Source organism: Neofelis nebulosa, chromosome 10 (genome assembly GCF_028018385.1).
Source record: "Neofelis nebulosa isolate mNeoNeb1 chromosome 10, mNeoNeb1.pri, whole genome shotgun sequence".
NCBI lineage: Eukaryota > Metazoa > Chordata > Mammalia > Carnivora > Felidae > Neofelis > Neofelis nebulosa.
This window is the reverse complement of record NC_080791.1, coordinates 15,788,267-15,802,286: the sequence shown is the minus strand read 5'-3', so window position 1 is coordinate 15,802,286 and position 14,020 is coordinate 15,788,267. Positions and strand designations below refer to the sequence as shown.

Sequence of the window (14,020 nt, the reverse complement as noted above, 5' to 3'; positions counted from 1 at the left end):
GAGGACATGGGCATGGGAGAGGGGCAGAGAGAGAGGAAGAGAGAATCCCAAGCAGGCTCCACACTCAGTACAGAGCTTATCATGGGGCTTGATCTCAAGAGATCATCAAGAAATCAAGAGATGGCTGCTTAACTGACTGAGCCACCCAGGCGCCCCCAACAACTGCGTTTTGTTGTTTACCTTTTTTTTTTTTTTTTTCCCCCATGATCATGACATCTTTCTCCTGCTGCTTTGCTTTTCTTTTTGGCTTTTCTTTTTCACTTCTGCAATCTGCCTCTCCCTCGGTGGAATTTTCTCTTTTCCTCCCTCTTTATGAAGTTTTCTCTTTTTTCTCTTTCCTAGTCAGCCTGCCCCTTCCTTCCTTTTCTGGCAACTTCTCTGTTTCAGGGTTTAACTAGACGTTATGAATCACTCCAGTTTCTAGGTTGCTAATCCAGGGAATCCGGGCAATTTGTTTCTGTTCAGGGTTAGACTCCTGTCAAGCTTGCTTCTTAACTTCATGTGGAATCTTCCTTCTCTTCTGCTGTTTCGCCATGCTGCTTCATTAATCTGTAACAATTACCCACCCTCTCTCCAGACAAAGAGGCACCTTTACTCATTTAAATTCCTCAACTCTTCAGATTTCAGACAGATGGCTGCCCTCAAAATGGCAGGTGAAATCTGAGGCACAAAAATGTTATTTTTCTTTCAAAGATTATTTATTTATTTTGAGAGAGACAGAAAGAATCCCAAGCAGCCTCCATGCCCAGTGCCGAGCCCCACGCGGGGCTCGATCTCACAACCACAAGATCACAACCTGACCTGGTATAAAGTCGGATGCTTAACTGAGCCACGCAGACCCTGCCAAAAAAGTTATTATGGAAACCTCTTCCGCGAGAGTCCTCTGGGTCTGCTGGTCCACGTCGGGTATAATTTTGCAGAAAGAGCGTTAGACTTGAGAGCCAGAGAAGTTTTGATGTTCCTACCTATTGTCTGTGCAAATTTGGGCAAATCACTTACCTTCCCTGGGCTCTCTGGAAAAATGGGAACACTTCATGGGAGTATTGTGGAGTTGAAGAAAGAAGCAGAAAAGTACCTGCAAACTGGACCGAGATGGTAAGTGAGCAGGGACGGTGTTCTGCTTCTTTAAATTCTTCCAAGTGAAGGGGTCATTAAAACACTGACATTTGTTCGGTCAGTTTCTGCCCCCCCCCCCGCCCCGCCCCCCCTCCCCGGGTCTCAGGGAAAGCTACAAGCTGGAAAAGGTGCAGAGATCCTTGTGGTAACATTTGGCTCAAATGTCTACGCTGTAGGACTTTTTGTCTGGAGAGGGTCTTAAGGAATTCTGATTGGAGTTCTGTGAATCCAGCCCAGGCCAAAGCGGCCCCAGGGAGGTGCTTTGGGAAGGGCAATCACTGCAAGGTGGTTGCAACAGTTCACTTCGCAGGCGAGCAGGAAGCCTGATTAGAAAAAACCGTGTGTGTGTGTGTGTGTGTGTGTGTGTGTGTGTGTGTGCGCGCGCGCGTGCCAAACCCAAAGCAGCCTGGGACGTTTCAGGCTGGCACCACCTCCTCTGGCTGTCTCTGAGGCCATCCAGAGGCCAGAGCCCAGGCCGATTAACTGCAAAGTCAAGAGAGGACCGCAGAGTTTGGAACTGTGTGCGGACCGCTTGCAGCTCAGAGGGCGGGAGGGAGGAAAGGGAGGAGGGCGTAGGGAGCTGAGGCCCCACCTTTCATTCCAGCAAAGTGCAGCGGCGGAGCAGGGATGAGTCACAGGCACTGGAGCTCAGGTTCCCATAGGTGAGGGACTGGCTCTTCTCTCTGGGAAAACGAGGTGCCAGTTCTTACTGGAGCGGCCTTGGCAGGGTGTTGGAGCCCTCGGTCTGCCCGGTCTGGTCTCTGGGGCCAGGGCTGGGTTCCCTCATGTATGGCAAGAGCACTTGGCGTGCTGGGCTGCTTCTCCTTGGCGTGCAGCTCACAGGTAAGGGCTGCGGGGAGGGGTGGGGGGGGGGGTCCCTCGCCATTTCCTCCTTCACGGCGGACCCTGCAAGGTGGTCGCAAGAGTGTTGCTTGGAAGCCTGAGCCACGGTTGCCGTTCACTTTAGGTTTTGACTTTGCTGAAACCGAAGTTGGTGGGTTGTTTTTGGAGAACTGATTTTGGACAAACAGGTTTAGGTGTGTTTGGGCTGCTAGTGATTCAGGCACAGAGAGGGCTTTCTAATCTCAGGTTACAAACCATTTTTTTTTCCTTTTTTTTTTTTTTTTTTTTTTTTTTTTTGTGGCCACTCTCAACCTCCCACTGCAGGCAGGATCAGGCGCTTGGATTTCTGTGTGTCTTGTCTGGGACTCTCAGCAGCCCAGGGAAAGCTGAGAAACTTAAGGAGAGAGACCCACGGTGATTTTGAAACTGCCCCAATATGCACATTCTAAGTGTAAATATCCTGGTTAAAAAAAAAAAGCGCCACGTGGTGTAAAGGTTCCAGGGGTGCAGACAAACAGAAGCTGTCCGGGCTTAATTAATTTCAATTTCTGCAGAAGATTGGGGACAGTATGAAATCAAGGACCCTTTCTGGACAACTTGCCTTCTAGGGGACCATTATACACACAATACATAATGCTTCATCTGAATACATGTCTAATCCATGCTACGATTAGTTTTGATTTTTGTTCGTTTGTGCTTTCAATTGTATCTGCCGACGTTTGTAGTTGGTTCCAACAGTGTGGGAGCGGGGACCGCGAGGCTAGGGTATCGCACTATGGAGAAAGTTGAGAGCACCGAGAAGGCTCGCCATGTGGTATTCTGAGTCACGGTTGCACGTAAGTGGGAGCATGCAGACTCAGGATGGAGTAAGTTTGAGATCCGGGACATTGACTTCTTTACAAGACTCACTCAGACATTTATTTTGGCCGCGTCGGCAGAAATTCTCTTAATCTGCATCTTCCTTTCTCCTTTTCTCTCTGGTAGCCCTTTGGCCTATAGCAGCTGTGGAAATTTACACCTCCCAAGTGCTGGAGGCTGTCAACGGGACAGATGTTCGGTTAAAATGCACTTTCTCCAGCTTTGCCCCCGTGGGTGATGCTCTAACAGTGACCTGGAACTTCCGTCCTCGAGATGGGGGCCCCGAGCAGTTTGTAAGTAGATTATTGGCATAGGCCCGGGGACCCCTGGTTGGGGAGACAAGCTGGTCCATTTCTCCTTGCCCTGCCTGTGTTTTTTTGCTCAGCAATAAGCACAGGGTAAAGCTGAGACACGATTCTTGGCAGAGAATGACTGGCAGAGTTGAGAGGTCCATCAAGGGGAAAGCAAGAGGTTCTTGGAAGAGAGCCGCATATGGGGCAGTGAGGCTGGCTCCCCTTTCAGCCTCCGTGCCCCGGCACCGAATTAGAAGACTTTTGGCCGCTTCTGCCTTGTAGGTATTCTACTACCATGTGGATCCCTTCAAGCCCATGAGTGGGCGTTTCAAGGATCGAGTGGTCTGGGACGGGAACCCTGAGCGGTACGACGTCTCCATCATCCTCTGGAAGCTGCAGTTTGACGACAATGGGACATACACCTGCCAGGTGAAGAACCCACCTGACGTTGATGGGCTGATAGGGGAGATTCGGCTGAGCGTCGTGCACACTGGTAGGTCACACAGGGGAAAAGGGTTTTGGGAAGCTTGAGAGCTTATAGAAAGGAGAGGGGTGGTCTTTTGTGACGGCTGAAAGAGTAGCGAGAAGGGCTAGCCCTTCGGGTCTGGAATCTACAGAGGGAGGCTGAAGAGTCCTGGGGTAAAAAGAGAAAGGCTTTGTTTGTCTGTGGAAAGAAACAGAAAGTTAAGCAAGCAGACTGCGGAATCTGTTACAGAAGTGGCATTGAGATTGTAAAAGGGAGAGGAAGCAGTTCTCTGATAAAAGGCTAACAGTAGATCTGTTCATTCACTCGCTTATTCACAGGATACTTACCGAGTACCTACTCTGTGCCAGGCACTGTCCTGTGCTTGGCCCGTACCATCTCACTTAATCCTTACACCCTAGGCTGCGGATGCCAGTGATGGTGGTGATCATTTATTGAGTGCCTCCCACGTGTCAGGGGCTTCGCATATGTTATTTAATCTTTATATATCGCATCAGTTTCTTGTGCTCTTAGTGCCCCACATTTTACTAATGAGGAAGTTGAGGTTCATAGAGGTTAAGTCGTTTGTCTGAATTCATGGAGCTGAGGGAATGGAATCATTTGGAACTCAAACCCAAGCATCTTTGACTCCAAAACTGTACTCTAGACTAATGCATTGTAGTGCTTGCAATCTTATAAAGGAAAACCCGGGGCACTGGGTGTTGTAGGGAAGCCAATTTGACAATAAATTATATTAAAAAAATAAAATAAAATAAAAAGAAGGGAAAAAAATAAAAAGGAAAACCCGGAAGCTGTGCAGATAAGACCATAAAACTTAGGAGTTGTAAATCTGGGCTTGAATCACTGCTATCATTTACCGGTTGGCAATAAATCTTTTTTTCCTTTCCTTACAGTGAGAATAATCTAGCGAGGCTTATGGTGAAGGAAAAATGAGACAATGAATGTAAAAATTCCCCAAACTCTGAATTGCACCAAAAAACTTTTTTTTTTTTTGCACTGAAAATTATAATAACTACCGTACAGTGAGTGTTTATTATGTGTGGGCACAGCGTGGAACCAATTGATACGAATGTCTTTTTTTAAATAAGAATTCAATAAATGAATATTGTTGTCTCTGTTTGATACATTGAGGAAACTGAGGCTCAAAGAAGTTAATTACCCCAAATCACATAGCTAGTAAATTGTGGAGCTGGCATTTTCACCCAGCTGTCTCTGGCGGGTGCTCTTAACTAACACATGATATTCCTACCTGTAGAGTAGTAGGATTTCCTCCTTTCATTCCTAGTGTCATCCTTCAGGGCTCCATCAGTAGGGCTGCGTGACCTTGGAGGAGTCAGTTGAGTACCAAAAGACGTAATGGAATGTCTTTGGACCTCAGTTTCTGAATTCATCTGCGTGTAACCTGCACGAACAGGTTGGACAAGAACACATGTTCTTAAATGTATTGTGGTCACTACCCTGAGAACCTAATGAAAGTCGTGGCTCTGCTTCCCACAAAAGTGTACACATACACACATTATGACACAGAGTCTGTGGGCTTGTGGCCCGGCTCTCTTCCCATCCTCTGTCACAGACTCCAGGCTGGGAACTTCTGGGCTAGACATTTTCTTTTTTTATTTTTTTCAATGTTTTTTATTTTTATTTTTGGGACAGAGAGAGACAGAGCATGAACGGGGGAGGGGCAGAGAGAGAGGGAGACACAGAATCGGAAACAGGCTCCAGGCTCCGAGCCATCAGCCCAGAGCCCGACGCGGGGCTCGAACTCACGGACTGCGAGATCGTGACCTGGCTGAAGTCGGACGCTTAACCGACTGCGCCACCCAGGCGCCCCTGGGCTAGACATTTTCTAAAGTCCTTCCTGGCTCTGAGGGTTTATTGAAGTTTTAGTCAGAAATCAGGGCACCTGGGTGGCTCAGTGGGTTTAAGTGTCTGCCTTCAGCTCAGGTCGTGATCTCACGGTTTGTGAGTTCGAGCCCCGCGTCTGGGTCCGTGCTGACAGCTCAGAGCCTGGGGCCTGCTTCGGATTCTGTGTCTCCCTTTCTCTCTGCCCCTCCCCTGCTTGCACTCTGTCTCTCTCTGTCTCAAAAATAAATAAACATTAAAAAAATTAAAAGGCAGGAGACCCAGGCTTCACAGATTCTGCCTGGTGTTAGGGACCTTTCCCACTGGGTTCCCTCTTGCATCATTTTATCTACTGGACTATAGTTACAGATTTACTTGCCTATCTTCCCAGTGGGTATGAGTTCCTTGAAGGTAACGTCTTTTTTGGCTTCGTATTTCCGTTGCAATGTCTGAACATAGTAGGCCCTTAATAAATCTGAATAAATGACCGGATGAATGCCAGAGGTGAGAGGGAATCTAGGAGAAACAGTTTGGACGCTGGGTTTGGCTAGGTCAGCAATAACCTTACCCTACTGGGCGGTTTACTGGCTCCGTGGTTCTCGGAATCTTAGCATCAGAATCACCTGGAGGACAGACAGGTTAAAACAGATTGCTGGGCCCCACCTACAATTCAGGAGGTTGAGGTGGCCCTGATGATTTGCATTCCAAAGTTCTGCAGAGTGCTGCTATTACTTGTGGGACCATAGTTTGAGAACCACGAGAGCAGCCTTCGTAGCTTCCTTACTGCTGCTAGAGTCCACGAGATCGTATGGTAGGAGAAAGGAAGATTCCATTTAATGCTGAAACTACATCCCTCTTATATCGTTAGGTTTCATCATATTCTTTCTCTTTTGAGAATCATGACATCCTCTTTTTGTCCTTACAGTACGCTTCTCTGAGATCTACTTTCTGGCTCTGGCCATTGGCTCTGCCTGTGCCCTCATGGTCACAATAGTAATCGTGGTGGTCCTCGTCCAGCATTTCCGGAAAAAGCGATGGGCCGAAAGAGCTCATAAAGTGGTGGAGATAAAATCGTAAGGCTGGGCAGTTCTGGGCAGTCTTCCTCTAACCCTCTTCTGTTGTGACTCTTGGTATTTTACACTTGGGCAAAATGATTGTTGAAGAGATGTTTTTCCCTCCGAGTGAATCTTATAAAAGAATTCAGATTCACAGGATGGAGAAAGTAGGGTGTGATCTGGTAACTTCACAAAAGCTTTCTTAATTGTATAGAAGATTTCATTAGAGGCTTTCTTTATTATGGAGGATTTGATATTGTCAAAATCTGCTTATGTGAAGCTTTGCTAGGATATTCCGTACTTTAAAAAAATTTTTTTTAACATTTATTCATTTTTGAGAGACAGAGCACAAGCAAGGGAGGGGCAGAGGGAGAGGGAGACACAGAATCTGAAGCAGGCTCCAGGCTCTGAGCTGTCAGCACAGAGCCCGACGCGGGGCTCAAACCCACAGACTGTGAGATCACGACCAGAGCCGAAGTCAGACGCTTAACCGACTGAGCCGCCCAGGCGCCCCTGCTATTCCTTACTTTTTAATGTAAAGTGTATGTTTGTAAAATCTGCTGGGCAGGCAGCAGGGGCATCGTGAGTCAGTGCCTAGGAGAGTCAGCCATGCTGATATAAGGTGCTCGAAAAATATATATTTTTTGAGATGAAATTTACCTATCATAAAAATTTGTCTTTTTAATGTTCACCAAGTTACATAACCATCACCACTAATTCCAGAATTTTCATCACCCCCGAAGGAACTCCATACGTTTTAGCCATCACTATTTTCCACTTCCACCTGCCCCTGACAACTACTGATCTGCTCTCTGTCTCCATGGATTTGCCTGTTGTTCGAAGGCAAGGAGAACGTAAAGTGCCCCCCCCCCCACCGGCCCCGCCCCGAGACTGAGAAGGCACTTTGAAACTGGAAGAGATACAGAATACGCAGAGTTCTATGTTAAGTGACTTCCTGCCAGGGAGGATCAGGAGGACCGCCATCTGGACAGCTGCGCAGCCAGTCTCCTCAGAAGCCCTGCGTTTTAGCTTACTGGCTTTAAAGGAGCTGGACATGCGGGGGAGTGTTTGCATATACGTGACTGGTGGCTAATGTCTAGCAGACCTTATGGCACTATCCATGCGTTTGCAGAAAACTATGTTATCTGCACTGGTGTCTTAATGGGCCCATTGAAATCCAGAACAGATTCCCTGGACATTCTGGTTTTAGAAGGTGACCCTAGAGTTTATACATTAACCTTTTACATCTTATACATTACTCTAGAACATGTATCCCTGACGAGGTCATCAAGCAGACAACAGCAAGATGCTAGGGCAAAGATGGAGGCAGTATGGCCAGCATTCCTACACCTATTCTGGACATTTCGTATAAATGGAGAATCATCCGATGTGGCCTTTTATGTCTGCTTCTTGACTCAGTATAATATTTTCAAAGTTCGTCCACGTATGGCACTTCGTTCCTTTTTATGGCTGTGTCATATTCCATTGCACGTATATACCACAGTTTACTTATCCATTCATTCGATGGACATTTAGATTTTCTCTACTCTTTGGCCAACACGACTAATGGTGCTATGAATATTTATTTATAAATTTTTGTGTAGGCATGTTTTCAGTTTTCGTGGGTATATTATACCTAGGAGTGGAATTGCTGGAATGTATGGTTACTCTGTTAACCTTTTTGAGGCGTTGCCAGACTGTTTTACAAAACAGTTACGCCATTGTATATTTCCACCAGCAACATTCCAATTTGTCCATATCCTTGACAACCCTTGTTATTGTTTGGCCTTTTGATGATAGCCAGCGGATGGATGGGTGTGGAGTGTTATCTCCCTGAAGTTTGGATTTGCATTTTCTTAATGACTAATGATGTTGAGCATCTTGCCATGTGTTTATTGGCCATTTGTATATCTTATTTGGAGATCTATCTATTCAAATATCTTGCCCATTTAAAATTGGGTTATTTGTCCTTTGTGGGTTGCCCTTTCACTTTCTTTTTCATGTCCTCTGGAGCACAGAACTTTTTAGTTTTGATGAAGTATAATTTATCTATTTTTTTCTTGTGTTGCTTCTGCTATTGGATATAGCAGAAGCTATATATTCTTAGATATAGATTCATATCTAAGAATCTGGTGCCGGGGTGCCAGGATTAAGTGTTAAGCATCTGAGTTTGGCTCAGGTCATGATCTCAGTGTTCGTGAGTTTGAGCCCTGCATCGGGCTCTGTGCCGACAGCTCAGAGCCTGGAGCCTGTTTCAGATTCTGTGTCTCCTCTTTCTGTCATCCCCAACTCGCACTCTGTGTTTCTCTTTCTCAAAAATAAAAATAAACATTAAAAAAAAAAAAAAAGAATCCATTGCCTAATCCAAAGTCATGAAAGTTCATGTTTTCTTCTAAGAGCTTTACAGTTTTAACTCTTACAGTAGGTCTTTGGTTCATGTCGAGTTAATTTTTGCACATGGAGTGAAGTGGGAGTCCAAATTCATCCTTTTGCAGTTGAAGTACTTGAGTTGTCCCAGCACCATCTCTTTTTTCCCCTCAAGTAATATTTACTGGAGTAAAATGGAATTGATTTGAAGAAGCTCAATGAGCCCAACCCTGAGGTTAGGGCTTGAACAGAATATAAGCAATAAAGATGACTTCTAGGTCAACATAAAACTTTGTATTTTCTGAATAAGGAATGGAATTAGAGGCAGCATACTAATGTTAAACTAAGGTTTATTCAAGTTCCCAAATTGTATTTCCCTCCAAAAATATTCTGAAACATGTCAAAGTTCAGATACCCAGGGTCATGTGGAAGCATGTGCATTTTTAGACGGCACTAGTGGTAACTTTGGATCTATTCCCAGATGCATATAATTCTACCCAAAACATGGGAGAAAATACATCAACCGCAGCTTTGTAAGATTTGCCTCCCTTGCCTTTTTTTTTTTTTAACCTCCCTTGCTTGTTAACATTAGTTTCTGCTTCTTTGTTACAGAAAAGAAGAGGAAAGGCTCAACCAAGATAAAAAGGTCTCTGTTTATTTAGAAGACGCAGACTGACATTCTTAGATGGTGAGGTTCATAAATGAGTTGATTTCTTTCCTTAGCTTCCTTGTCTGGCCCATCTCTAACGTGGATCCTCCAGATTTTAGGACTGTTAGGTGTTTTCTACGTGACGTTAGAGGAGCTGGGTCAGGGAGATGAAAGTCTTCTATTAGTGTTATGGATGGCTTCCCCTTTCAGTATGTTTTGTGCAAAGGATGAGGGAGTTAGACCCTACTGCCGTTGAAGATGGAAAATTCTAAGATTATCTGAGGCTTTGTGGTTATGTTTACCATGACCACGAATAATAAATTAACTTTCAACATGTAAATAAATCTTTATTTTTTATTTATTAAGTTTTTTTCACGTTTATTTTTGAGAGAGATAGAGAGAGAGAGCGAGCGAGCGAGCATGAGCGGGGGAGGGGCAGAGAGAGGGAGAGACACAGAATCCGAAGCAGGCTCCAGACTCTGAGCTGTCAGCACAGAGCCCGACATTGGGCTTAAACTGTTGAACCGTGAGATCATGACCTGAGCCAAAGTTGGATGCTTAACCAACTGAGCCACCCAGGAACTCTGACATGGCCTGACATTTTAGCAGGAGAACTTTTATACTATTTGGAATTGATTTCAACTCCTTTCATCTAGTTATTGGGAATAGGAATCCCATTTTAGTAGCGTGTAATTTTATTTTACCAGTTTTCAGGCTTATTATGCTTAAAAAATACGATGACTTATTTTTCATATGATCGGAATTTTTTTCTATTCTCTGAAATAGGCCTGCTATTATTATTTTCAAAAAGAGTCATATTTTTGTAGCCTAAAGTCTCAGTGAAAAGTCTCAAGGACTTATAAAATCGAATATGGAGAAAAATGATTCTATTGTAAACCCAGAAGAACAAATTTGGTATCAGAGAGATTTTACCAAGGGCTATTGTCTTTTAAAAACCAAGCAGATTCTTGGGGCACCTGGGTGGCTCAGTCAGTTAGAATGTCTGACTTTGGCTCAGGTCATGATCTCACAGTTCATGAGTTCGAACCCCACGTTGGGCTGTGTGCTGACAGCTCAGAGCCTGGAGCCTGCTTTGGATTCTGTGTCTCCCTCTCTTTGCCTCTTCCCCATTCACGCTCTGTCTCTCTCTCAAAAATAAACAAACATTAAAAATAAAATAAACAAAGACAAAAAAACCAAGAAGATTCTCTAGCAAGTCCGGGTCATGGAAAATGAAGATGGAGATGAAAAGAAACTTTTAAAAACGTTTATTTATTTTGAGAGAGAGAGAGGGGGAGAGGGGCAGAGCAAGAGAGAGGAAGAGAGAGAGAGAATCCCAAGCAGGCTCTGCGCTGACAGTGGGCAGCTCAAACCCATGAACTCAACCCATGGGCTCTAACCCATGAACTGTGAGATCATGACCTGAGCCGAAGTCAGATGCTTAACTAACTGAGCCACCCAAGCACCCTGAGATGAGAAGAAATTTTAAGGAACTCACATGATCAAGTGCATTGTGACGGCATGTCCTGACTGGATGGATACTAGTTTGAACAAAGTAGTTGTAAAAAGATTAGGAGGGGGACAATTGGGAGTCTTGAATATGAAAATTTGAATATGGATAATATTAGGGAATTACTGTTAATTTTATTAGGTATAATAAAGGTATTGTGGTTATAGAGGAAAATGTTCCTATTTTAAATATGTATTTATATATATTTATTATATATACATTTATATATACATTTGTTATATATAAATTTATTTTCCCTATATTTGTTTTTTTATTATATATAAATACATATATAAATTTATATATGTATTTATATATAATAAAGTACCAAATATTGGGAAAATAAGGCAAAAAATGCTTTAAAATTAGGTGACAGGTGAATTCTATACACTGTCTTTTCTATTCTTCTGTGTGCTTGATTTTTTTTATATAAAAGAGTGGGGGAGGGGCAGAGAGAGAGAGAGAGAGAGAGAGAGAGAGAGAAGGCATGCATGTGTGTGATCGAGCTATAGATCATCTGAGTGTCTGTGCAAGGCAGAAGCTATGAATTAAGGACACTGAGAGCTATGTAGTTAAGGAACGGGAAACATCTTCTAAAAGTTGAATTAGAAGGAGAACAAGTACGTTTAAGAATAGTTTCCTTCACAGTAGAGAGCACATTCGATAAAATAGATGTAATTCGGAATTCCATGTTACCTCTATGCACTCTTCCCACGTGAATAATCCATTTAAACTTCTGTATTTCAGGAAGCTGAAGATTCCCAAGAACAAGCACCCTAGGATAAGCTGAAGTTAATGGAAGCTTTTCTTTGGCTTTACCAGTTGTGACTTGTCTTCCAACCAGCCCTGCAGTACATAACCACCCAGAGAAGCAACGTCTCTCTGGAGCCAGCATAGGCCCAGGGCCCTCTTGAGCTGATACCGGGAGACTCACACACAGCCCATCACTACGGTTTTATTTAATTTCAGAGTGCAAATACTTTTCAAATGCTCGTGAGCTTTTTATACTGAGAAACTACATTTTTGCCCTTGAACACTCCTTGGGGATTATTAATTGTATGCACGCCCATTGGTGTCAAATGAGATGAAAGCCATCTTGTCTGTCATGACATTTCCTTTAACGTATTAGTTTCTTCAGAGCAGCACTCTTGCTACTAAGGTTAATGTGTTTACTTTTTCCTTCTCAGTCTCAACTAAAAGATGAGCCAATTCTCTCAGCCGTTTTTGATCAATTAACAGGAAACCCTAAATCCCGTTCTTCAACAGTTTGATTTTTATGGCTCTCCTTGAGTATGGGACACATCTTGTTTTATTGAATTTCTTTCAGTATGCCAGATGATTGTTTGTTTTGGTTGATCCCACATTTATAATTAGCACAAATCTAAATCACAGAGTAGCTAGAAGAGTTTATGTAAATGCTTATGGATTGACAAATGCCACCTCAGGATGAATCACTTGTCACCTTTTTTCTCTGTGTTCCGAAAAAACAACCAACAGAGCAAGTCTTCCGTGAGCAGTGGATACTGTTCAGCTTACTGTTCAGTTATCACAACAGAGCAAAATCTGTGCTCTTTTGCAGACTGGAAATCATCAAGTAGTTACACAGAAGGTTCTGGAATAGTATATTATGACTATAAAAATTTAGGGCTGGTGAAAAAAATCAAGACTAAGTGATGATAATTTTGTACAGTGTTATATAAAGCTCTGAGAACTGGATGAGATTATTTTTTTTCCCTTTCCTTTCCTTTTCTTTATATTATTTTATTTTTGCTTTAATTTGCTTGTTTTGAGGGAGGGAGGATTTGGTATGGGGCAAAGAAATACCAAAACTAACAATATGAAACCAACTTTATTCTTTCTTCCCTTATGCCAGTAGAGACAGCAAACTTTATAAGTAGGCTATGGAAAGAAAAGTGCTTTTTCAAAAGTGTTTAACCTCCCAGTGTCTTTCCAAACTTAAGTTATAGCAGCATTTATTAAGAAAATAGAAAACATCTGAAAGTTTAGTTGCCCCCACCCCCGCCCCATCTTTATAGCCTAATAACTTCAGTTTTCACTGACTGGGCCAAAGATGTTCTTTCTTTTAACAAACTGGAATTTTCAAATAGGTTTTCTGTATTTAAATATGCTGAACTTTGAATGTTTTTTCTAGTCTTTTTAGAAAAATTGGTACAATATTCATATGAACCTTGATTCTGCATTCATTCTCTACCTATCTCATTTTGCCTTTTACACGAAAAAAGTAAAATTTTAACACTCAATTTGGAAACTAAAAGTTACATTAAAATATTTATTATTATTATTATTATTTGAGAGAGAGTACAAGCTAGCGGGGGAGGGGCAGAGAGAGAGGGGAGACAGGATTCGAAGCAGGGCCCACGCTGTCAGTGCAGCATGATGTGGGGCCTGAACTTAGGAACTATGAGATCATGACCTGAGCTGAAGTCAGATGCCTTAAGCGACTGAGCCACCCAGGTGCCCCAAAACTAAAAGTTGGCTTTCAGGTCTATATTACTTTTAAATTACATTTTCTACTTTTCTCCATAATTCAACCTTTGAAAATAACAATATTTTTTCAAACAGATGGCCTGAATGGTGTCCCAAAAGTGTAATGAAGTAGTTAAAACCTCATGGAAAATCTTTTCAGCAAAACTTGTAGCTTGTGTCTTGGCTAAATATTCAGGGGTTAATATGACCCTATTGTTCAGTATCTTTTTCCTAAAGAGAACTTTTGTATGGTAATTTATTTTTTATTGTGCCTAAACACATATGTAAATAACCTTTAGTAGTAAAGAATTATCAATTGTATAATTTGCTTACATACAAATCTAAAAAGTTTACATAGCAAGAACTCAAAAACACATGGTTATGTACTTTATCATTACTGAGAAATTTTCTTAGAGCCTGGAAGTCAATAATGGGTGAAATTAGTTTATACTGGATAAATAAATGTTTATACTGGATAAAGAATTCTACATTGCTTCGGATAATTGGGAATTGGGC

General features: G+C 42.8%; 1 protein-coding gene across 1 annotated transcript; it reads left to right on the top strand.

Annotated features, from left to right (window-relative positions):
• The first annotated feature begins 1,537 nt into the window (after window positions 1–1,537).
• MPZL2 (myelin protein zero like 2) lies at window positions 1,538–13,987 on the top strand. Its single transcript, XM_058686901.1, has 6 exons — window positions 1,538–1,959; window positions 2,944–3,110; window positions 3,393–3,603; window positions 6,362–6,509; window positions 9,471–9,546; window positions 11,765–13,987. The coding sequence occupies exons 1-5, from the start codon at window positions 1,902–1,904 to the stop codon at window positions 9,532–9,534; spliced, it is 648 nt and encodes a 215-aa protein (XP_058542884.1). The 5' UTR covers window positions 1,538–1,901; the 3' UTR covers window positions 9,535–9,546; window positions 11,765–13,987.
• The last annotated feature ends 33 nt before the right edge of the window (window positions 13,988–14,020 follow it).